The sequence below is a fragment of the Sus scrofa genome, chromosome 5, assembly GCF_000003025.6.
Source record: "Sus scrofa isolate TJ Tabasco breed Duroc chromosome 5, Sscrofa11.1, whole genome shotgun sequence".
In the NCBI taxonomy this organism is placed as follows: Eukaryota; Metazoa; Chordata; class Mammalia; order Artiodactyla; family Suidae; genus Sus; species Sus scrofa.
In genome coordinates this window covers 88,400,650-88,426,683 of record NC_010447.5, presented here as the reverse complement: position 1 = coordinate 88,426,683, position 26,034 = coordinate 88,400,650, and the positions used below count along the sequence as shown (strand labels likewise).

The 26,034-nt window shown below is 47.7% G+C and overlaps 1 protein-coding gene and 1 long non-coding RNA gene across 2 annotated transcripts in view; one reads left to right on the top strand and one right to left on the bottom strand.

Annotated features, from left to right (window-relative positions):
• TMCC3 (transmembrane and coiled-coil domain family 3) overlaps positions 1 to 17,124 on the bottom strand; it is a 272,769-nt gene extending 255,645 nt beyond the window's left edge. Inside the window, exon 1 of the mRNA XM_021092754.1 lies at positions 17,100 to 17,124. Within this exon, the coding sequence (XP_020948413.1) occupies positions 17,100 to 17,108 (9 nt within the window). The 5' untranslated portion in view covers positions 17,109 to 17,124. The remainder of the gene's footprint in view (positions 1 to 17,099) is intronic.
• On the top strand, positions 1,218 to 9,568 carry LOC102165817. The gene is made up of 2 exons (XR_303623.3): positions 1,218 to 2,209; positions 7,007 to 9,568. It is a non-coding gene; the product is annotated as an uncharacterized LOC102165817 (long non-coding RNA).

Genomic DNA, 26,034 nt, shown 5'->3' with positions numbered 1-26,034 from the left:
TCCAGCATCATAAAAAGAATGCATCTGAGAGCCGTCCACACTGATAACAGCCTTAATGAATACAATCCATTCTATTTTCAATTAAGATTTTAGTGTTCACCCAGCAGGGCACTAACAGAAGTGCCAAGCCTGGGAGTAGGTCACTGAAAATGTCTAATTCCTTTTTTAATGAACCAAATAGCAGGACTTGTGCAGCCGTCCAGGTTTCAATCTTTAAAAAAAAAAAACAGCTCTTCCTGAGACACAGCGGAAGGTGCTCCCTCCCGCCACGAATCACTCGTTTTTATTCCCTTATAAAGCTTCACAAGAGGACTGGTAATACGAGAGACACTAAGTAGCTGATGGAATTTTTTGTTCCTAGTAATAGGCTGTGGTCAAAACAGGCAAATTCTCACCAGGATACGGAGCAACGAGACTCGGATCCCAAGAAGATTCAATATCGGGTGTGGGGGGGAGGTTGGAGTGGATGTGCCCTCTTTCTGCCAAGACTTCACGCTTCCCTCGAATCGACCTCTTCAGGTTCTGGCAGCGGGCTCTGGATGACATCACATCTCTATAAATCAGCTCAGTCATGCAGACATGATTTAGTTCTTTACCTCCCAGAACAACAGGATGCTGGGTGATTCGGATCTGATGTTTGGAGATAACGGAGGAGCCCAGGGCTAGAGCCTGCCTACCTCCCCCTTGCAGGAGGTGGCAGGGGAGGGCAACAGGACCACGTTGCTTACCATGAGGGTGTCAGCTTCCTTGCAGTGGACACTTTTAAGGTGTCTCCCATCAAAAGAGAGGAGCATGAGATGGCCTGTGCAGACAGGCCTTCAGCATCATGCTGAGGTTGAAAATGCCGCAGGAGTTATCAGGAAAAGCACTGCGTTAAGAGGACACATCAACAGAACAGGGACTAACATAGGACAGATACATATACATAAATGCAGTACATGCCAGCCATCTCAGTGTGTGGCATGCCACATGGTTAGTGGCCTTGTATCAAAATTTCATTCATTCACCTACTCACTCAACACCTAGTTTGCTTACTAGGTACCAGGTATGAGTACTAAGAATCGAGGAAACTGGAATTCCTGTCACGGCTCAGCAGAAACGCCTCTGACTAGTATCCACGAGGACTCAGGTTCCATCCCTGGCCCTGCTCAGTGGGTTAGGGATCCGGCATTGCCACGAGCTGCAGTGCAGGTTGCAGATGCGGCTTGGTTCTGGCATTGCTGTGGCATAGGCTGGCAGCTGCAGCTCTAATTTGACCCCTAGCCTGGGAACCTCCATATTCCGTGGGTGCAGCCCTAAAAAGACCAAAAAAAATTTTTTTTTAAAAAGAATCAAGGAAATGATAGTTAACTAGGTAGCTCTTTATGTAGCTTACAGTCCAGGATTTGCAGCTTAGTTAATGAACAAAATTATAGCCGCTGCCCATTGAAAAAATATACCAAATACTTGGGGAAAGAGGGAAGGGGTTTTAACACACTGATATTCCGGACAATTGAGAACGACCATATGTGCCATAAACGGATTCTCAACTTACAAATAAGTAGACCTACCTATAAATAGTCTACTCATACATGAATAATCCAAAATAATAGTTCATTCAGAAAAAAAAAGTTTATCATTGAGGACTAGCTATCACTGGGTTACAAAAATGACGGATAAAATCCCCACCCTTAACAAGCTCACAATCTAAGGAAGAAGAAAAAAATGAACAAAGCACTTCAACACAGATGACAAAGGTTTTAACGAAGGTTGGAAAAAAATCTTTAAGAATGGGAGTGGGGAAAGTCATAAGCATTGGAAGAAGGGCAGCACTTAAGACTTTGGGCTGAGTCTTGAAGAATGATGAGTAAGGCGATGCCAGGCAGGCAGGGGGCTGAGGCATTCATTTCAGATGGAGGGAACAGCATGTACATTCCCAACTGAAAATAGCGCCTTCGGGGTGAGCAGAGAGTGCATCTGGGCAGCAGCCAAAGCTAAGCCGAGAAAGGGAAACAGAAACCACGTCGTGAAGGGCTGTGTGTGCCCTGACGACGTCGCTGTACTTTATCTTGCAGGCGACGGCGAGTCTCTGCTGTGCTCTGAGCAGGACTGGACGAAATGATTAGATGCGCCTGCTGAAATGTTACTCAGGCTGAAGGAGGAGGCACCGCCGCGCATCTCTGAAGGTGTGGCTGAAGCTGTAAAGCCTGGAGGAAGGAGAATGGTCCAGGTAAGCCATCGCGGGTTCCTCCTAGTTTGATTCCAAATCAAAGGGAGTGTAACTGAAAATTAAAGAAACATATCTAACGAGAGGTCACACCATGAGGTTGCAGGTTCACTCCCTGGCCTCGCTCAGTGGGTTAAGGATCCGGTGTTGCCCTGAGCTGTGGTGTAGGTCACAGACACAGCTTGGATCTGGTGCAGCTACAGTTCCGATTAAACCCTTAGCCTGGGAACTTCCACATGCCATGGGTGCGGCCCTAAAAAGACAAAAAATAAATAAATAAATAAATAAAAATTAAAATAAAATAAAATAAAATAAAAAGAGGTCAAGTTAAAACTCTGTCCAAACTCTTCATTAAAGCAAAGCAAAGCAAAACAACCTGGCATCATATTACAAGAGGAGTAAAACTGCCAGTAATTGCATTCAGAGATTCTCCAGAAAACAATCTAGATGAGAAAAAAAATAGCTTTGTTCAAAGATATTTTTAACTTTACTCCTCAAATAGCCAACAAATGAAAATAATCAAGATGTCTAAAAATAAGGGATGGTTTAAGCCAAAGAGCATCTATCAACATGAGTAAGCACTACACACATATTAAAACAACTTGTAGCCATAACTACCCCCATACACTACGGGGATGGGGGGACTTCAGAACAATATACATACACAATGCCTACAACCATAAGCGCCTGCCATGTGTCAGGCTTGATGCTGGGTTTTGAGGACACAAAAACAAGCCGGAAGTGGCCCCCGGCCTCCCAGATCTCATAGTCCACTGGGAAGCCAGACTCCCACAGTTCCAACAACATGAAGGGGGCCAAATGAGGTTGAGCACCCCGAGAGCCGGGAAAATGCCTTAGCCAACCCAGAGCCAACACACACAACACACACATGGACGTTCGAATCAGGGGCAGAACTCAGTCACAGATCTGGGCCACCCCAAAAACCCACTGATCGGGTTAGATTATCCTCGACATGAAAACAGAAGTTGTAGGAGTTCCCATCATGGTGCAGAGGAAACGAACCCGACCAGGAACCATGAGGTTGCGGGTTCGATCCCTGGCCTCGCTCAGTGGATTAAGGATCTGGCGTTGCCATGAGCTGTGGTGTAGGTCACAAGTGCGGCTGGACCCTGCATTGCTGTGGCCGTGGCGTAAGCTGGCACCTGTAGCTCCAATTAGACCCCTAGCCTGGGAACCTCCATATGCCGCAGGTGGCAGGTGCGGCCCTAAAAGGACAAAAGACAAAAAAGAAAGAAAGAAAGAAAGAAAGAAAGAAAGAAAGAAAGAAAGAAAGAAAGAAAGAAGGAAGGAAGGAAGGAAGGAAGGAAGGAAGGAAGGAAGGAAGGAAGGAAAGAAAGAAAGAAAGAAAGAAAGAAAGAAAGAAAGAAAATAGAAATTGTAAAACTTGTGATGAAGAACACTCAAATCCCCAAGACCCTGGTTTGAGAAACAAAGCTCTGAAAGGAGGAAGGTGGTGGGGGAAGGGAACGCCGACAAAGATTCGCCCCACAGTATTTTGCCTCGGCATCTGGGAAAATGGCAACAGGGCTTCCTGAAAGAGGAAACCCAATCTTCTTAGATCAGGTTTGAGAGGAACGAGTTAAGTTCCATTTGTCAGCATCTGAGTTTGAGGAACATTTAGGAGAAGAAAGGTAGAGCTATGCTGGACTTCGCTGGAAACGAATCTCTGGAGTTTGGAGCCAAAGCGTAGACACGGAGCATCCAAATCACCTTCTGGAGCTGAAGCTGGAAGTGAACACTGAACAACAGGTACGAACCTACCTGACTGACGCTGCTAAATGCAGAACACGCCCCCAGTCCCTCAACTATTTCAACGCCGACTGAATTTCAAAGTAGCATCTCTATCAAATAAAATAACAAATGGAATAAATAATAAAGGCTAATACGAAATTACAGTCAGCTATGGAACAAAGGATCAGGCTACACACAGAACAGATACATCAATCTCCTATTTTTCCATAGGAAAAGTCGCCTAGTTTTATAACAAATCTAATTTGGAAACGCGACTTGATTAATAGAATCACCACGCAAGCTGACTTCTTCCGCAGCCACGTATTCATGACCATCCATCCTCCTACCACGCCTGTGAACGTCTGAGATTAAGGCTGTGGGACTATGTTTTAGGCAAATTTTTAACAGGGCACCTGGAGAAGAGCAAATACTTCCTATCTGTGGAAGGAATTCTGCCGGGGAATCCGCTGCCTGGTTCTCAGATGGGCGGAAGTTGCAAAGTGCTCTAAGAGAGCAGTTGTGTGTGTGCACAGACCATTCACGTTCTACTGCTGAAAACAATCTGGGCTGCCAGAGTGGGGGTGGCAGCGCCCGCTCCTTGAAATCTACAATTACTCATATGTAAATGAGAGGCAATGCAAGAAATGTGAGAAATTCAGAATCCATTTATCTTTTTTAGTACAACTGAGTGAGATTCTTTTTGTGTGTGCGATCTATATATGCCAACACTACAATCGTGCGAGTTCCAGAAACAACGTGAAAAAATGGCATCACTGATGAGCTTTGAGGGGCAACACGGCAAAAGATACAGTGGGTCTGTTGCAGCTTCACCGAGTGCAGAATCTGGGCTCCTGCTTTCACTCACGTGCTTCCGTGCACCGAAAAAAGTGAAAACAACCCTGCAAATCTCAGGGCTGCGGAGGAGAAGCCCAATGTGGGTTCTTACACTGGGCTGGGTATCAGATCACCGGGTCTCCTCCTATTTCCACCCGCTCAAAGAGAGAGTCTCAAGAAGATAAAGGGAAGGTAACTCTGGTTCTTCCTGACCCTCTCTCTCTGGTTTCCTTACAGTCTGTAAAGACAAAGGGCGTGAAGGTTTCAGGGGCAAGTCCAAGTTAAGAGGGAAGTTTCAGTTTTCTTAAATCCATCAGCTGAAGCCTATAAACAAAACAAAGCTTCCCAAACACGTCCTAATTACCTGGAGAATCCGTTAAAAATGTAGAATTCTAGGAGTTCCCATTGTGGCTCAGTGGTTAACGAATCTGACTAGGAACCATGAGGTTACGGGTTCGATCCCTGGCCTTGCTCAGTGGGTTAAGGATCTGGCATTGCCGTGAGCTGTGATGCAGGTCGCAGATGCAGCCTGGATCTGGCGTTGCTGTGACTGTGGTGTAGGCCTGCGGCTACAGCTCCGATTGGACCCCTAGCCTGGGAACCTCCATATGCCTCGGGTACAGCCCTAGAAAAGGCAAAAAGACAAAAAAAAAAAAAAAAAAAAAGTAGAATTCTAGGTCCCCTCGGAGAAATTGACTCAGTAAGTCCAGGATAAGACTGCAAATCTGTGTTTTCCCAAAGCCCTCCCCACCACCTACTCCCACAAGTGATTCTAAAAACCAGCCAGGTCTGTGAGCCGTGAGCAAAAGAGACAGCACTCAGACTCAGCAAATAACAGGAACGGCTTTCCTGCGGATGGCATTTCGGAGTGTACCAAAACCGCATTCACGTAAACTACGTTATCCCCATTTCACAGATGAGAAAAAGGAGGCTCAGGGTGGTCCAAGGTCCACAAGCCTGTGTGTGTCAGATCTCAGTTCAGGTGCCCACCCTGTGAAATGAGACTCAAGATCAGGTTAGAGTTCCCCGATGCCCAGAAATTTGATGCTCAAATAATGGTGCCCTGGAGACAGAGGATTATGTGTGACACAGCCACACTCACTCACTTTACGTCATTTTATGTACTGTCCATGGCTGCCTAGAGATTACAACGGCAGAGTTAAGTCATTGTGACAAGTCCATGTGACCCATGAAAGCTAAAACATTTACTCTCTGGCCTTCCAAAAAAAAAAAAGTCTGGTTCAATCCCTGCTTGAGGGGAGTTTGGATGACTTTCTGAAAAATGCCTCTCTGATCACTGGCTGAATATGAGATAAAATACTGAACTTAGAATCGTGTCAGATATATTTTCTTTGATATTGACCTAAAAACCACACCAGAGTCTAGTTCCCTCTGCCTGGGCGTCCCAGTATTGAATGGAGACAGTTCCTGTGGTTTCTTCATCCAGAAGTAGGGCCAGGCTCCTGCACACGCGATTCTGTTATTAGAAGGACGGAGGCATAAGCAGAGGCAGCGGAGCACACGAACCCAGCAGGGCCCCTGCATGGCCGGGGCTTGAGCCTTCCTTTGACAGAGGGATGGAGAGCTTTACGCTGTCAACAAATATCTCAAGCCCTGTGGCCATTTTCCCAGCATTAGGATTCAAACATCAGAAATACAGTGCACAAAGCACAATTCACAGCAGAATGGCAGGAGCCCCCCGCCCTCCTCCCTTCCACTGAGGCCGGAGGGTGGCCCGTCAGAGTCCAGGCAGTTCTGGCCCATCATCGGCAGCCTCGCTTTCGACATCTCAGAAGGCAACACGCACTGTGGATGAAGTGCTTGCTACTGCTGCACCAGCCAGCTCAGTCAGTGGTCAGAATGCGACACACCCCTCAATCCCGACTAGAAAAAGTGGAAAGCCTTGCTCCCTCCAACCGCCCGTTTGCCTGCTCCGTGTCACGGTGCGCTTGGGCGCAGCAGTAAGAGAGTATTATTCGTTAGAAAACTGGAGCTCCGGTTAAGGATCCAGCGCGGTCACCGCTGTGGCCCAGGTTGGATCCCTTGCCCAGGAACTTCTGCGTGCTGAGGTCTGCCCCTCCCACCCCCCCAAGAAGATTAAGGTACATACCTTGGAAAGCCAAACAATAGGCACAACGGTTTAAAAGAAAAGTAACCAGAGTGGTTTATTATTCACATTACAGGTACTTTTCTGTTTTTTTCTTTTTTGGCCAGGCCACCGCATATTGAGTTCCCAGACCAGAGATCAGATCCAAGTTGCAGTCATGACCTAAGCTGCACCTGCGGCAACACCAGGTCCTTAACCCACCGTGCCGGGCCAGAGATGGAACCTGCCTCCCAGCGCTCCCAAGACACGGCCGACCCCACTGCACCACGCAGGAACTCCTACAAGTCCATACTTTTAATTTGTGGCTTCATCACGCACATGGATTAGCTGGATCAACTTTTGTTTGTTTGTTTAACATCAGGTTCTTGTTTGGCTGGTTATGTTACTGGTTCAGTTCTCAGAGTATTTTACTCACATTTCACCTAACACCTAATCCAGCCTCTTTCCCAGAGTTTTCACCGACATCGTCTGTGAACGACACATCCCAGGTTCACGGCATCGCCAGTCCTTAGACGCCAAAGCAACAAAGAAGGGGACATTCCACTGAAGAGCTCAGTGGGCTCACTTCCCTGCTGAAAACCTGACTTGACGCTCATGAGCCCTGAGACTAGTGTGAATCCCGATTCTGCCAGGCACTAGCCGGGTGTGCACAGAGACACACATCGACGTGCACACACTGATGTGCACACTTTGATCAGGGTTAACGCTTTCTGCCCAGTGGGGTTAACACTACTTTAAATGGTGATTTTTGACCCAGGAAATGTACTAAAAATCACTGAATGATACACTCGATACTGGTCAGTTTCCTAATATGTTGTAAACCATTCCTCCGTAACGCTGCTACACAGTGAATTTTTTAAAAATGTTCAGGGAGGAAGCCGTCACTGAGTAAACCAGGACGGACACATGCTGAGAGCAGACCAGGCAACAGTCAGATGAACAGAGCAAGCTAGAGACTCAGGGAGAGGCCTTCGAGAATGTTCCCAGGGGTCGTGACCTACATAAACACCCTCTTTCTAGATGCCGCCAACAGGGCAGTTCCTCTCTTCTGCCCTCGGACCTCATCGTGCTCTTTTCTAGACGGTACTCTGGATGGGCTTTTACACACGCCGTCATCCCGCGGCACGGCAACTACTTCTTTAAAAGTCTGTGCTTCCCTGAACTGTGAGTTCTTGCAGTTGGCAGCCATGGTCTCTCATTCAGTCCTAGGAGGTTAGATGAACGAAAAAGTAAGGGATGACTGCTTACTTCAAAAGTCAAAAAAAAGAGAGAGAGAGAGGTGGTGTGAAGAGTCACTGAAATATACGCATGTATGCAAAGCACTTAGCACCATGTTCTGCATGTAGCGAGCATGGCGGTTCTTTTTATCAACAAATTACGCCAAGAATTAGGCTACAGAAAGAAGTCTATTTTGAAGCTAGACTAGCCTGCAAAATAAAAATGTCCAAATGCATTGAAGACCTAGTTTTAGAGGACCCGCTGCCTATGTCCAAGGCTTGAGGGCCCAGATATTGGCCAAATTTCCAAAAAAAAAAAAAAATCTCGCAGATCCATCTACAGTTTGTGACCAGAATTCTCCAAGGTCACAATGAGTGGCACTGGCACTCTCACTAAACCTTGTGCTTGGAGGCTGCAGCCATACTGAGCAGGAGTTGCTGGGCTGACTACGGAGTCATTCTCCAAGACTCTGGTCTGAATGAGAAGTGACACCAGAGGGCAAGGGAGGGTGGAAGCAAGAGGCCGTGTTCCTGCCCCCTCTTCCTCCCCCCAAAGGAAAACTGCCGTCTAGCGTGTCAGGAACTGCTGCACTGTTGATCTGGCTGGTTCCAGCTGAGACTACTTCAGTCATTCAATAGATACGTATTGAGCCCCTACCATGGGTCTGCCATTGTTCTAGGCACAAGATGCATCAATGAATAAAACATTTAAATACTTTGTCTAGATACTCATGTTGCAACAGAAGAAAGGCTGGGGGAAAAATGTAATTGTAATGTATACCTGTAAGGATAACCTGACCCCCTTGCTGTACAGTGGGAAAATTAAAAAAAAAAAAAATGATTAAGACAGTAAAAAAAAAAAATTTAAATATTCTCAAGAATGAGGTAAGGTGACTCTCCCTTCGGATACAAGGACTTATAAGTAGTCACAAAGATCTGAATCAAAAGCCTAGAGACTCATCCATACATGGAAACTTAACGCAAAGGAAGCATTGGTGGTAAAAGCACCACCACCATCTCTGTGGGGAAAAAACTGAATGCCGACCTCACGTCATTCATGAAATTTAATTCCAAGCGGACTAACGGTCTAAACCGTAAAGGCAAAACTTAAACTCTGACTAGGAAACATAAACCTTTAGCCTGCAGACATAGAAGGAGCCCTTAGGAAACAAAAAAGCACACACCACAGAGGAATGAATTGCTAATCTCAACTACACTAAAATTCATCAAAATATTCCATTAAAAAGACGACAAAATGGAAAAATATGTCTGCAACTCAGTAAGAAAAAGGCAATGTGAAAGAGAAATAAGCAAAAGATATGAATTGATACTTCACAGAAGTGGAAACAGCCCATGAATACAGAAAACTTGTAATCGGGGAACCACAAATTAAAACCACAATGAGACAATATTTCACTCCTGTCTGATTTCCAAAAAAAAAAAAAAAAAAAATTGAAGTCTGACAGTGCCAAGCGTTTGGTAAAAATATAGGCCATTCATAAAATGCTGATAAATCTGGCAACTCCAGCAGGACTGACAGTGTGCTTATCCTGCAGCCCCACCACCCCACCGCTAAACACCCTGGCACCCACAAACAGATACACAAAATGATGGCAGCAGTGCTTTGGAACAACCTAAATAAATGGCTAAAGAGAAAGGATAACTTAATGACATAGTATTTCGTTTCATGAATATACTTGGCTCTAAAAAGCCTCGGTCAGCTACTGGCCTCAAAAGGATGAATCTGGCATACAGAATGCAGAAAAGCAAATTACAGAGGGATACGTAATGTACTCGTATACACATATGTGCCTATGTGTTGTGGGATATATCGTTTAAAGGCATGTAAAATAACGGTAACTCCTGCTTAAGAATACAGGCCTAGCGAATGGAAATATTAAAGGGCAAATGTGTTAAATTCAGGACAGAAGCGACCTCTGGTTGACGGAAAGTACTGGGAGCATCCATCTCTGTTTGGGTTTTTGCTTTGTTTGCTTGTTCGTTTGGGGGGGGGGTTGGATTACAGCCTTTTATTGGGGCATAATTTACCTAGAGTGATACAGATCTTAAGCGTGCAGTTCCGTGAGTGACTGATGGCTCCAACCATGTAATCCGCTCCACTGCCAGCAGCAGAACCTTGCCGTCACCCCAGAAAACTCCCTCATGCTCCTTCTCAATCCGTCCCCCCTGCCACCATCATTCAGTTCCTCATAGTCTAGAACTTCATATAAACAAAGCCATACAGAATGGACTCTTTTGTGTCTAGCCTGTGATTCATCTGTGTCCAGGCATACATGGCAACCTGCTCCTTTTTCATGGCTGAGTAGTAGCATTTTATGAGTATACTACAGTTTATCTTAACAATTTTTCATTTTTAAGTTGGTGGATATATGGATGTCAATGTATTATTCTTTATACCTTGTTAACACCCTAAATATTTCCTTTTTTAAAAAGTGTCGGTCAGAGGGCACTACAGGACATAGACCTGAGGGTGAAACAGCTGGATCGTAGGTTATACATGCTGCCGGCTCTACTAGATTTTGCAGATTCCAGTTGCTCACCATAGATCTGTGAATCAGAAGCTTAGAAGGTGTTGGCCAGGAATCCGTTTTGTTTTGTTTTGTTTTGCTATTTTAGGGCCGCACCGGCGGCATACGGAAGTTCCCAGACCAGGAGTCGAAACAGAGCTGTAGCCGCCGGCCTACACCACAGCCACAGCAACGTGGGACCTGAGCCGCCTCTGCGACCTACACCACAGCTCACGGAAATGCCGGACCTTAATCTCAAGGAGCAAGGCCAGGGATCGAACCCGCAACCTCATGGTTCCTAGTCGGAATCGTTGCTGCTGCGTCATGACTGGAACTCCAGGAAGCTGCATTTTTTAAATAAGTCCCGCAAGTGATTCTTATGCACAACACTTTGGCAAACCACTGTTTGTACATATGTTGTCTGTGCAGGGTTCTGTAACTCCAAGGGCTTCAACTGCTGTTACCTACATGTCAATGACTCAAAAATTTGTATCTTTAAATAAAAATTCTTCTGAGCTATGGCTCATCCCACTCAAACGGCTCATAGGTGCCTAAACTCCAAGTGTACAACACAGAAGCAATCTTCCCAAGCCCACCCGCTGGTTCTTCCTCCAGAGTTTCATGCCTCCATCTGGGAAACCACCAGACGCCCAGGTGCCAAGCCAGAAGCCTGGGAGTCTGTGGTTCCAGCTCCTGTGCTCCCTTATCCTCTGTATCCTGTCAGCCACTACGTCCTCCTGATTCTGCTGCTCAAACGCCTCTGGAACAGAACGGGTCTCTCCACTCCCTTCACCATCTGCCTGGTCCAGGTCATCTGGACCAACGACAGTAGCAGCTTCTGCACCAGGCGTCCTGCCCCGGGTCCTGCCCCTCCAGTCCATTTTCCACCCTGTGGCCAAAGCAACCCTCTGAAGCAAATGCGTGGTTTTTCCAAACTCTGCTTAGACTCTCTCGATGACTTTCCGTTGTCCTTCGGACCCTTCTCGACGTGACCTGCACGCCGTTCAGGACCTGGCCTCTCCCTTCCTTTCCCTCCTCAACTCTCGCCGTGTACGCCCGCCCTCGTGCTGTGTGCCCGGAGCCACCCCAAAGGCCTCTTGCTTTTATCAATAAGCCATCCCTCTCCCCTTTTGCACATGCTGCTCATTCCACCTACAACGCAGTCCTCCATCCCCCCACCTACCCCCGGCCACCCTGCACACCACTCAACTCTCAGCTAGCAGTCACCTCTTCCGGAAGGCTTTTATGAACCTTCCCTCCGCTCCTGGCCCTGGCCGGCTAAGGAAGACCCCCTACGACCCGTACCACCTCCTTCTTCCTTGGCAACAGCATGCCACAACTCACATCACGCCTGCCTACCTCCTCAGGCAGACTCCCAGCCCTCCGAGGAGATCAAGGCGGCACAGGGCGCCTTCACTCGCAAGGGATGCTAGCACACAGAAGGACGGGCATTTGAAATATGCCTGATGAGTGTTACACATTCCACGTGGTCCCCACACAAACAAGGCTTCCGAAGTTGTTTCCTTCAACGTGAAGATATGCATGGCTCTAAATTTAGAGAGCGATGCATTTTCTGCAGTGTTTAGGTTTTATGCCCCTGCTGCTGTGGCAAGCACTGTCTGCCACCAGAGCAGTCCATCAAAAGGAGCAAGAGGTGGTGAGGCTAAGAACGTGCCAGCATGATTTTCAAACCTTTTTTTTTTTAAAAAAGCCCCAGTCATTTTCAAAGGTCACACCTCAGTTACAAGAGAGGCATGACGGCTGCAATCTTGTTAGGATTACTGTGATTGGAGTGGAAAGGCTTTTGGCAAAAGGACTGAAGGCTTATATTCGCATGTGTGTGCTAGGATGTTCGGTCTCGGGCGCAGCGGCATAGACTCGGGGGCGGCCAAGGATGGAGGCTGCCCGTGAATCCCCCAGCAGTCCACCTAGAGCAGAAGCTCTCCATTTTAAATCCCAAGCCTTCCATCCCATTCTTTTTTTTTTTTCTCCTTTTAGTATAAACATGAACGCAGCCTGTGATGCCAGAACACCTGGGTTCAACTCCCTGCGACATCATTTATCAGCGGGGGTACCCTGGGCAAATCACGCAGCTGTTCAGGGTCTAGCTTCCTCACTCGAACACAGGAATAAAATGGCACTTATTTCCGAGGTTTGTGGTGAGGATTCAATGAGCTAATCACTCGTAAGGTGCTCAGAGTAAGGGCTCTGGAAACAGCAGACACATCTCGGGGCCCAGGAACAGGTCTGAGGGAGCAGGGATAGAGGAGACAGAGGCACAAGCACTTGGCTGTGTCATCATAACTGAGCACCTTGAACAGACTGTCCTCTAAGGCAAGTTAACCAAGCCAAGGCGCACCGCTAGTCAAGAGGTGAGCTGCATCTGAATCAAGGCAGTCTGCCTCCAGAGACCCAGTCCTGAACTGCGATAAAAAACTGTCTCCCACCTTCACATCCGCTCCTGGGGAAATGGAATATCTGCGTTGTAAAAGAGCCCACTAAACAAACAGGTGTAAGGAATGGAAAGGAAGAAAGAATAAACAAAATACGGCCAAACTCAACTATTCCTGGATTAAAAAGTGGTCAAGTAGTTCCTGTCTTGGAGCAATGGTTAATGAACCCGACTAGGATCCATGAGGACATGGGTTCGATCCCTGGCCTTGCTCAGTGCATTAAGGATCCAGCGTTGCCGTGAGCTGTGCTGTAGGTCGAAGACCGGGCTCAGATCCCTATTGCTGTGGCTGTGGTGTAGGCCAGCGGCTGTAGCTCCAATTGGACCCCTATCCTGGGAACCTCCATATGCCCTGGGTGTGGCCCTAAAAAGACAAAAAGATCCAAAAAAAAAAGTGGTCAGGGGATGGGTTTTCCTTTATCACTCCTTCACAAACCTAACAGAACCCACTGTTTTTTGGGGGTTTTTTTGGCTTTTTAGGGCCGCACCTGTGGCATATGGAGGTTCCCAGGCTAGGGGTCGAATTGGAGTTACAGCTGCCGGCCTACACCACAGCCACAACCACGCAGGATCTGAGCAGCGTCTTCAACCTACACCACAGCTCATGGCAATGCTGGATCCTTAACACACTGAGCGAGGCCAAGGATCGAACCCTCAACCTCATAGTTACTAGTCAGATTCGTTTCTGCTGTGCCACAACGGGAACTCCTGTAATCATTCTTCCACGATTGATTTCTAACTCTTTATAAGGCAAAAAAAAATTTTTTTGGAGCTCATTTTGGATGCAAAAAAGAGAGACTAAAATGTTAACTACCTATGTGAAGCGGTGAAAGAAGAATCCAGCACGTGGCTGCCCTGGTGGTCACGTGAGAGTCAAAGCATCGGGCAGAGTGGTAACTAACCTCCCCGCGGAGAAAGCCGGCTGCTGCGCGTCTTCTGTGCCCCCACCCTGAACATTCCCCGTGCGCCCTCCTTTCATTCAGGAGCGCCCAGGAAAACAACCACTGCTTTCAATTCTAGTAGGATGACGTCCCTCCTTCTGCATTTACTGATCTAAAGCTCCAGGTCTGCAACAGTTGTCTTCCAAACAGCGAAATTATCTCTCCAGAACCAAAAAAAGTCTGGGATAGGAGCAGGCAGTTCGTAGGCGGGAGAACACAGGGGCAAGGGCCAGGGCTTTGGGGTCGGGCCAACCCAGGTAAGATCCCAGCTCGATCGCTTAGCTGGTGGCCTCGAGCAACATCCTCAACCTTTCTGGGCCTGTTCGCACAACCACAGCATGGTGACGACAGCTACCATTTCACACATGTTCCCCAAATGGCAGTCCAACCACCTTCTTTTCTCCATCTCTCTCACATAAACCCCCTCCCACAGAGTCAGCAGCCTGGGGGGTACATTAGCGGATACCCACCCCTTCCTTCCTCCCACATCAGCAAACTCCGCTGACTCTCCCTCCAAAACAGAGCCTGTCTCTCCGTCCCTCCCGCCCTCAGAGGTGGCCTCCCTTTGCCACGACATTCCCATTCCATCAGCCACTCTACACACGACAGCCAAAACCATCTTCACACAAGCCACCCGATCATATCATCCACTCCTCTCAGAATCCTCTAAATAGCACCCTCTACATTGAGGGTTCAAACCCAAATTGCTTACCACGGCCAAACAAGCGCCTAAGAACCTGGTCCCTACTTATATTCCAGCCCCGCTTCATTCCACTCTCCCTGAGACAGGCCGGGACCAGGACCTGGGCCCCTTTGCTGCAGTGCCTGCGCCTGGACACACATCTCCTCGAGCAACAACATATGAGGAGGAGTTCCCTTGTGGTGCAGCAGGTTAAGGATCTGGCGTTGTCACTGCTGTGGTGCGGGTTTGATACCTGGCGCCATGGGTGGAGGAGGAACAAACAAACAAACGATATGTGACTAAAAATAACCATAAGCATGCCCAGTTAGGGCAAATTATGGACAACAAGATACAAAAAGACCAAAAAAACCCAACTGTCATTTCCAAAGAGCTGGGAGCAAAAACGGGGTACCAGGAGCAAAAGCAGAGACCTGTGCATGCCCGCTGCACACCCCACTAAAGGAGGGGGCAGACCACGGAAGCTACCCCTCGGGCCTGACCCCCAGGCCCACGCCTACCCTCACCGGGTAGAAAGACCCAGCTCACGCCCTGCCCCCCAGGAAACAAGCAAGGGAAGCTGTTAGTTGATTCCGCTTTCCCCAGCTGCAGCGGGGCCCCAACTAAAGCCTCTCTTTAAGTAACTGCTTTCCTTAAGAACCTCTGTGGCACTCGAGGTACAAAGAGGTTGCTGGCCTCTAAATGTATAGTTCAAACAAGTAACCCCACCCGTTTCCATCTCTGCTGCTCCACCAAGGCCAGCCACGCCGCACTCGCTGGCCAGCCTGGCCAGAATCCTGTGCCCAGAAACACCTGAGCAGGGCTGGACTGCCTCCAAAGGCAAGGCAGGTACCTTTCCGTGTCAGCTCCCTTACAGACTCTCCAGAGGCAGCTGAGGCCAATTCACACTTGCTCTAGCCACGCTCTCTCCAGACACCACCCCCTGCCCCGCCGAAAAGCAGAAGACTGAATCCGGCACCACCTGCAAAACAGGGCCGAGGTCCCTCTGAAGCAATCTAGCCCCGGAGAAGAAGAAATCTCTGAAAGGGCCACTCAGGTGACCAAAGCAACAGGCACATACATACCTTCGGAACAAGGCAACCCCAACTCCAGTCCAGAGTAACTCATAGGCTCTGGTGAGAAAGAGCTTGCTCCGTTTTTCCCATTTCTTCTCTCAGCCTTGTCCCTTCAGAAAACACCTAACACCCTTTCTGTGGTACATAACCTGTCCTCGGGGTTGGCCTGGGGCGGTCTGGGGACATATCCTGGGTATCTACTTTCATCTCCTAAAGTTTCCTCCACCTCTTCCATCCTGTAAGTGCCCAGATCCTGCTTTTGACTGAAGCAACCTCTGCACCCAAGGTTAAAATCCAAATGGCATATTGGGACTGGTAACTCAGGAACCCACAAACCCATTCGTGTCCACCGGCTCCCCCAAAGGGGTGACGATCAAGCTGCGCGCGACCCGGACGTGCTCTCTGACCCTGATAACAAGCAACACCAACCTCCAGGCTGCAGCTGGAGGTGGAATCAACCCTGCAGCCGAGCCTGCACATGGGAGTTTTTCCACTAAGCTCTAGCTAGAGGGGGACGGTGTGCACAGGGCCCGCACACCCGCCGCCGTTCAGGAAGGAGCCGCGGCCCACGCCTCCCCCAGCCCCGGCGCACGTGCTGGGAGCCGGCCTCGGGGACTCCGCGCGGGTTCCGTCCGCGGGCAGCGCCTGGCCCGCTTGCCCCACGGGAGCGCCTCGAGTTCCCCCTTACCTGCACCTTCCAAAGGCCAAAAGGGCGTGCATTTCTGGCGGCGAGGGGTGAGGACCATCTCCCCGAAACGCGCACACGGACGCCCTGCGCTGTCGCCCACGCGCCTTAGCCTGGGCCCGCGCCTCCCTGGGCTGTGTGTCGGGGGAGCCCCGCCAGGGCCCGCCCGCAAAGTTTACGAGGCTCCCGAGGAAGGTGCGAGGCGCGGGGCTCAGAACGCAGCTGCGAGCCGAGCGGACGTGCGGGGCACTAGAAAGCTCCCCCTACCACCCACAGCCAGAGGCGAGGGGCGCGGGTCATGGTGCACCCATGCCCAGGGGAGGCGCGGGCAGAGAGCCCGAGGAATTCGCGCTGCCGCAGGTGCCCGATGAGCCCGGTGCCCTCGGGCCACGAGAGTCCCCAAAGCCTTCCGAGCCCCCCTCCCCCGCTGTCCGGGGGCGCCCTCCCCCACGCGCAGACGACAGCCGCGGCCCCGCGAGCCCCGCCAGGTCCCCAGCCCTCGCCCCTTCCCACCCGGCTGCCCTGCCAGGCTCCCGGTCGCTGCGGGCGGCCCCCAGCAGGGCGGGAGGGACGCCCTCTCGCTCGCCGGCCCCCTCGCGCCTCGGAGGCGGGGCGCACTCACCCTCCGCATGGTGCCGGGACCCTCCGGGCCGGGTTCGGGCCGCCGGCGCAAGGCCGCGGGGCGGGGGCGGCGCACGGCCGGCCGGGGAGTGTCGCGCGGCCCCCGCCCGCACACGCGTGCGCCGCGCCGGGCGAGCCGGCGGGCGGGCTGCGGCCTCCGCGGGGCGGGGCGGGCGGAGGCGCGCCGACCGCGGGGTCTCCGGGGCCGCCCCCGCGTGCAGAGCGTGGGGACCTCTGGCCCCGGGGGCCTCCCTCTCCGGCCAAGGCGTCCCCGCCTGCCCCGGCCCTTTCGCCCCTCTCCTCTCTCTCGAGGTCCCGCCCCACCCGGAGGGGAGCCGGTCCCCGCCGCCGCCCCAGCGCTGGATCGGAGATGGTTGGAGTTGAACACGCGGGCCCAGGACACCGGGGGGAAGCAAGAGGGGACTGGTGGAGGACCGAGGTGGGAGCTCTCACCACTTTGAAAGTTCCTCTGTGCTCCCCTTTGGGTGGAAGGATGGCCCGCTAGTGTCCCATCCTACCCTGTAGGTTCACCGGCTGTGAATTTTGGAAATCCCGAGCATTCAGAAAGCTTTTGGGGGAGAGGTGAGGGGAGAGTTAAGAGTGGGAAACAGCAGATCAGCCCGCGACTGGAGGAACAGAGTTGATCTAGGTTTGTCCAGACAAACGAGCTCAATAAGGAAAGGGGTCTGCATCCCATTACTAAAAACCCACAGGTCTTCCTGGCAAACCCCTGCCTGCAAGGCTTCCTCTTCACTGAAGGCCTCCCCAACCCCACCCCAACTTCTCCAAACAACAGGAAAAGCCCATCCCCAAATGCTGATGATGCTGGGAAAAGGATGAGGGAAAAGGATGAAAAGACTGCGTCCCTTGAGCCAGGATGTGCAGGACCCAAATCCTCAAGGACAAAAGTAGGATGGAATGATGCGTGAGGTTCTTTCTCTTTTCGGCTTCGACCGCTGAACAAAGTGAATCAGGTAGCCCAGAATTCACGGCAGCCTGAATTCAATGCAGAAAAAAACATCCCTTGTTTACCAAAAGATCCTTTGAAAAGCATACAAGGACGCTTGTGTTTTCAAACCAGGCGGTGACAGGTAAACAGGCAGACAGCAGTGGGAATGCAAAGGCTTGTGCTGGATAAACCCTGGTGAGAGAGAGTGTTTTCGGCTTTTACATTGCTGGCTGCCAATTCTGGCAGATCACCACTTACCACTGTCAAAGATAAACTGTTATAATTTTCTAACATTGACAGAGTGTCAGCAGCACGATAGAGACCAAATATTAAACAGGCCAAGTACTTTTGTGATCAGATGATTAAAAATATTCTGTCTGGGTTTCTCTGGGTGCCTTCCAGCATGGATAAGAGGAGGGGTGATGGATGCATTAGGACAAAAAGGAAAGGAAGGAAATTAATGAACTCTGCTAAGCCCTTTTTTACTTTAATTTATAATCTCCATACGGTGAGGGTTTTTTACTCCCTTGATTTGAATCTCTTCAGGTTGGTTTTTTTTTGCCTTTGGGGAAATAACAGTTGTAGTAAATGTACTTATGCACCTTGGGCTTTTCCTATGCTGCTACTTTCAATCCCTACACCCTATGACGTGAGTACTATGATTTTACGGTTTTTCAGAGGGAGCGACTAAGGCTCAGAGAGGGTAAGTAATTTGCCCAAGGTCACACAGCTTCAGTGGCACAATCAGGATTTGAACTCCAGCAGTCTGACGCCAGGGCTCATCCATTTAATCCCCATGCTTTATGGCCCTTGTGTGTTCTGCTTCATATAAAAGGCATAGCAGTGAAAAGTGTTACTCGAAGTAAAAATGTGAGTGACTTCATAGATTAAATCAGTTGCTTCCCATCGCTAGGCTTTGGCTTCCTCATCCCTAAGATGAAAACTTGCACTAAATAGATGTGTTAGAGAGCTGTCCACCTGCTGTATAGCACAGGGGACTATATCCAATTACTTATGATAGAACATGATGGAAGATAATATAAGAAAAAGAGTTATAGGTATGTATGACTGGGTTACTTTGCTGTACAGCAGAAAGTGACAGAACTTTCTAAATAGTAAGTATGGTAAATCAACTATAATTAAAAAAAAAAAAAAAAAAAAAAAGACCTGCCCAGAAGTAACGTTTAGCTTTGGAGTACTACGATGTGAATATTTTGTGCTCAGTATTGTGGGGAATCTTTGCCTGGAGGTGCAGTGTTAGTCACTTCATTTGTTTGTATAATATCTTCACAAGGCCGGATCCTTCACCTAACTGTGCTGGTGGCCGGGGATCAAACCTGCATCCCAGGGCTCCTGAGACCCTGCTGATTTCCACTGCTCCCCAGCAAGAACTCCTCTTTCCCCTTCTTCTAATGAATGTTCTTTCCTTTTGAATGCATTCTCTAATCCGATTAGTGTTAACTGCCTACTCAATTTGAACAAGACCCCCGTTGCGAGGGGGTGGTTTCGGTGGAGCAGTTGGGATGGTCACCTTCAAACACCAGTTAGCCTGAACAATTTTCAAACTCCCTTCACAACCGTAACAGTTATTCACCTGTATCACATAAATGACATGTATCAGATGCTAATGGGACTCGGTCATGGGCCTCATCTAGGGAAATCCCTGTATTTCCAATACTGTCCTTAACTAACTTGAAGAACCAATTTAAAAGTAGAACCAGATTGAAGCAGATTTTCCTGGTTTTTTTGTGGGGGAGGGCAGGGAGGAGGGTCTTCATTCCCTTTATATATTTAAAGAATCTTCAGGAGTTCTCGTCATGGCTCAGTGGTTAACGAATCCAACTAGGAACCATGAGGTTGTGGGATCAATCCCTGGCCTCGCTCAGTGGGTTAAGGATCTGGTGTTGCTGTGAGCTGTGGTGTAGGTTGCAGACGAGGCTCGGATCTGGCATTGCTGTGGCTCTGGCGAAGGCCGGCAGCTATAGTTCTGATTAGACCCCTAGCCTGGGAAGCTCCATGTGCCACCAGTGAGGCCCTATAAAGACAAAAAAAAGACTGGAGTTCCCATCGTGGCGCAGTGGTTAACGAATCCTGACCAGGAACCATGAGGTTGCAGGTTCGATCCCTGGCCTCGCTCAGTGGGTTAAGGATCTGGCGTTGCCGTGAGCTGTGGTGTAGGTTGCAGACGCAGATCAGATCCCATATTGCTGTGGCTGTGGTGTAGGCTGGCGGCTATAGCTCTGATTGGACCCCTAGCCTGGGAACCTCCATATGCTGTGGGTTCGGCCCTAGAAAAGGCAAAAAGACAAAAAAAAGACAATAAATAAATAAATAAAATAAAAACACATTTAAAGAATCTTCAAAGTGTTTTAACATTAAACACTAAGCCTAGTTCATATTATCACACCCCCACTAGCCTTCTAAACTCTGATATATGTTCTTAAATAAGAAGCCTTCAGAAGGCATCTATTAAATACCTACCATGGATGCAAACTATCACATTTAGAATGGATAAGCAATGAGGGAACTATAACCAGTCACTTGTGATAGAACATGATAGAACATGATAGAAGATAATATAAGAAAAAGAATGGGGCCAACACGCTGTACAGTAGAAAACTGACAGGAGACTGTAAACCAGCTATAATAAAAAAAGATGTTACTGGAGAAAACATCCGGAAAGGGTGAGAAGCCACATTATTGAATCACAATATTTACCCTTTAAAAAACATCATTATACTTCTTAGCTCATATTTTCATGAGTAATCTACCTAGCTTATTCACATGAAAAGCTATCTGTTTTATCTTAACAAGTATGTCTACTTTGTAATTAAAAACCCTTCTATTCTACAAAAAAAAAGAAAAAGAATGTATATATGTGTATGACTAGGTCACTTTGCTGTCCAGCAGAAATTGATAGAACATGGGAAAGCAACTATACTTAAATTTAAAAAATTAAAAAGAATAAATGAAGGACATACATCACTTGTCGAGTCATTCCATATTTCCCTGAAACATATCAAGAATAAGGAAAAGAAGGGGTCACAATGACATATATTGAACACTTCATATGTGCCAGGTACTATGACAAGCCATTTTATGTATGTTGATCTGTTTCCTCTTCCCAAAATCTTACTGTCTCTGTGTGATAGGTTAGGAAACTGAGGTTCACTGAGATTAAATACCTTTTATAGGTTGCATAAGAGCAGGGCAGATCTAACCAAAATATGTCTAACTCCAGAGCCTATGAGATTAACCAGTGACAGGTGGATTATATCGTATCACAGACTCTTCTCTCTCTGGAACTTCTTCAAAACAGTGGAAATGTGAGCCAAGAATGTTATAGCTAGTAAAACTGCCTTTCAAGTATTTGTACGAGAATAAAATGGAGCTAACTAAGAAATGGTTCTTGAAGAAGATGAGTCTTTATCTTAAAAAAAAAAAAAGTACAAGATTTGAATTAAGAGTGGGATATTCTGATAGAGACCACAGAATGGCCAACATGGACGTGGTGAGAGTAAAAAGACCAGACCTCTTAGGGAGTCCTGGGGCACATGAGTGGGAAGGTAGGCCTGGCGGCCGGTTAACGAGGGCTGGGCATACCCAACAAGGCATACAAATCCCCCCAAATTTTTTAACTGCTTTATCACCGTCACTCAAAAAAATATCCATTTATTTTGCTGTAGAAGGTATGAATGTTTGCTATACCATTTTTTTTCTTCTTGCTCCCTGCCAAGGCCTCTTTAGCTTCTCTGAATACAATCTAGAGAATGGGCACTCCATTAATCCTTTTTTTATTATTACTATTATTAGCCTGAAGACACATGGATGGGGCATAGGGACGGGCTTACCCGAAGTTGTCTGCAGCCTTTCTTAAAGGAATATGATTGATTCTGCTCTCCCCTTTGAGGTTCTGTGCAGGGATCACTCCCTAATGGGTATTTAAAAAGAAAAAAATTCGCCCACACTCCCACCCTGATGCTATTTACATAGTCCCAGACCCCTTCCCAGTCTCTGTCCAAATGCATATCTGCATGCAGTCTGTTTACCTGGCTACCTCTTCTGCTTCAGAGGAAGCTCATTAAAGAAGGGACTGTCTTGGACTTCCCACTGTGACTCAGACATTTAAACACTCTACTAGTATCCATGAGGATATAGGTTTGATCCCTGGCCTCGATCAGTGGGTTAAGGATCCGGTGTTGCTGCAAGCTGTGACATAGGTCACAGATGCAGCTCGGATCTGGTGTTGCTGTGGCTGTGGTGTAGGCTACAGCTCTGATTCAGTCCCTAGCCTGGGAACTTCCATATGCCAAGGGTGTGGCCCTAAAAGAAAAAAATAGTAATAAAGGGACTGTCTTACTATTTCTTATATCCCTAACACCTATCACAACATAGGTACTCAATACATGTTTAGAAAATGAGCGAATGATGTTAAACCCATAATATAGTCTGCTATTTTCCAACAATGTCCATATTTTTACATGGCCTTAATAATTACCTTCATTGGAATTCCCATCGTGGCACAGCAGAAAGGAATCCGACTAGTAACCATGAGCTTGTGGGTTCGATCCCTGGCCTTGCTCTGTGGGTTAAGGATCCAGCATTGCCATGAGCTGTGGTGTAGGTTGCAGATGCAGCTCAGATCTGGCACGGCTGTGGCTGTGACATAAGCCAGCATCAGTAGCTCTGATTCAACCTCTAGTCTGAGAACCTCCATATGCCACAGGTGAGGACCTAAAAGGCAATAAATAAATAAATAAATATAAAAATAGGGAGTTCCCGTCATGGTGCATCGGAAACAAATCCGACTAGTAACCATGAGGTTGTGGGTTCGATCCCTGGCCTTGCTCAGTGGGTTAAAGATCTGGTGTTGCCGTGAGCTGTGGTGTAGGTCTCCGATGCAGCTGGAATCCTGAGTTGCTGTGGCTGTGGTGTAGGCCAGCAGCTATAGCTCCGATTTGACCCGTAGCCTGGGAACCTCCATATGCCACGGGTGTGGCCCTGAAAAGACAAGAAGACAAAAAAATTTTTTTTTAATTTAAAATAAAAATAATTACCTTTATTGATGATTAATATATACATCTCACTGATATATTATCACTTAACCATCCCCTCAAGCTGCCATTTGAGTTTTTTCTACTCCTTGGAAATTCCTGTGAGTCAGTAAATAGGGATGTGACTTGATACAAACAAAGGTTTAAAGGAGGATAATATGAACACGGTTGGTCAAATGGCCCAGAGACAGGAGGCCAGGTAGGAGGCTCACCTCAGTCACACAAAATGGCACTGATGAGGCGGCCGAGGCCAGGGTGAGGCTGGTGGGTGCGGACACAGAAAAGGAGAAGCAGTTTCTACAGCTACTGTTAAAGCTGGAAAGACGTTATCATGCATGTATCCCCATCGGGAACTAAAGATATGACGGGCCGTGGGGACACTGCTGTGTGGAAGAGCACTGTTTTAGCACCACGGACAGCTCCCGGGTTGCCAGATAGGGGCTCTGGGTAGTATGGGGACATTATTGCTGTCTGATTGTTCCTTTAAGTAAAAAGCAATAAATAGCATGTGTTGAGCATGTGCTCAGGGAAAGCTTTACACGCATTAACTTATTTAATTCTCTCAAGCAAACAGGAAGAGAAAGGTCCCCCAAAGTCAGACCGAGAGCAAGTAAAGCAGCGCTCATTTCTGAACCCAGGTAGTCTGGCTCCAAAAACTTTTATACTACGCTGTAAAAGACCGGTACAATTAAGTATGATAAATTATAGAACCGAAATATCACAAAAGAGGGTTATCTGAACTACACAATGGAGGAAAAGGAAAAGAGGGGTGTTCTGGGAAATTTTCCCAGGAAAGAGAATATTGGAACTAAGTTTTGAAGGGTCAATGAGATTTTCCTAGAGAAGAGGGCCAGTAGGCTACCTGAAGCCCTGTGTTGAGACATTTTTTTTCTTTTCTTTCTTTCTTTCTTTCTTTCTTTTTTTTTTTTTTAGGGCTGCACCTGCAGCATTTGGAGGTTTCCAGGCTAGGGATCGAGTCAGAGATATAGCTGCCAGCTGAGGCCACGGCCACAGCAACGTGGGATCCAATCACATCTGCAACCTACACCACAGCTCATGGCAACGCCAGATCATTAATCCACAGAGCAAGACCAGGGATTTAATCCCATAACCTCATGGATAGCAGTTGGGTTCCTTTCTGCTGCGCCACGATGGGAACTCCCTTTACCCAACATTTTTTATCTAATAGCTATAAGAAACCACCAAAGAGTTTTGAGAAAGATGTGGCTGGATAAACCTTGCATTTTAGAAAAAGCATCCTAAGATCTCCTAATACCTAATGTAATGAACAAAAACTAACTCAGAGAGAGGGCAACACATTCATCCTAGGTAAGGTGGGAAGAGGGGCAAAGAGAATGCATCTATCCTGTAACAGTTACAAAAAATCTGATTGGAGCTGCCGTTATTAAACAAGTGTGAGAGGAAAAGAAATCGCATGGTGATCATGTCAATATGGAACAATCAGGAGTTCCCATCATGGTGGCTCAGTGGTTAGTGCATCCAACTGGGAACCATGAGGTTTTGGGTTCGATCCCTGGCCTTGCTCAGTGGGTGGAGGATCTGGTGTTTACCTTGAGCTGTGACATAGGTCGAAGACGCAGCTTGGATCTGGCATTGCTGTGGCTGTGGTGTAGGCTGGCAGCTACAGCTCCGATTTTACCTCTAGAAAAAGGGTGCAGCCCTAGAAAAGACAAAAAAAAAAAAAAAAGGTACAATCAAACAAGGGAAAGTTGGGGAGGAAGGAAGGTAAAGGGTGAACTATGGAGAAAACAATCTGGAAGAAAATATGCCAAGACACAGGATATCTCTGGGGGTGGGAGTGGGGCATGCAAAAAAAGGCTTTAATAAGAAAATAAGTCTGAGAAATATAACCTTAAAATTGAGATGATAAAGTAACAGGGAGTAAAGAGATTTCAGAGCAAAGGAAGTGAATCAAGATCTGAAACAACACCATTATATACCTAATACATAAAGAAGAAATGCCAAATAACAGGAAAGACATGAATGAAAATTGAATTAATGGCATGGATAAAAGGCTTGAGATAATTATGGCAAATACAAAGAGAAAACACAGAGGGAGTAACGCAATTATGGAGACGATAAGAAGAAGATAATAAGAGAACTAAGAGATAATCAAACGTAAGGATAATTGGTGTCCCTAATTGGTGTAGAAAATCCAATAAATTCAACAAAATGTGCCCTCAGAAACACAATAAGTTTTTCTTAAAATGAAGGAAGACCTGAATCTGCAAAGGAAATTTTCCACTGTACACGTGGGGAAAAAAAAAAAAACTCTGAACAAACATCAAGATATAGCCTGATCAAGTTACCAATTTTCAAGGGAAAAATAATTATTTACACACTAGGCAGAAAAGGCAACACATCCATGGAGGTGGAGGTGGGTAGGCTGGAATCACGCTGGATATAGACATTTCTAAACAGCCTCAGTGAAGAAATGTCTAGAGAGTTTGGAGAGAAAAAATATATATATATTACCCAGGAATATCACACCTAGCCACAGGGAGATGTCTCAAGTATGGGAAAACAAAGTAAAACACCCACGAGTCCTTCTAGAAAAAAAAAAAAGTCCAACCAATCAGGACCAGAACACTCATTTTAAAAAAGAATTTGGAGTTCCCATCATGGCACAGTGGAAACGAATCTGACTAGGAACCATGAGGTTGAGGGTTTGATCCCTGGCCTCGTTCAGTGGGTTAAGGATCCGGCGTTGCCGTAAGCTGTGGTGTAGGTTGCAGATGCGGCTCGGATCCCACGTTGCTGTGGCTGTGGTGAGGCCGGCGGCTACAGCTCCGATTGGACCCCTAGCCTGGGAACATTCATATGCCATGGGTGCAGCCCTAAAAAGGCAAAAAAAAAAAAAAAAAAAAAAAAAAAAAATTAGGAGGTGGCAGAAGGAGAAAGGGAGGAAGTAA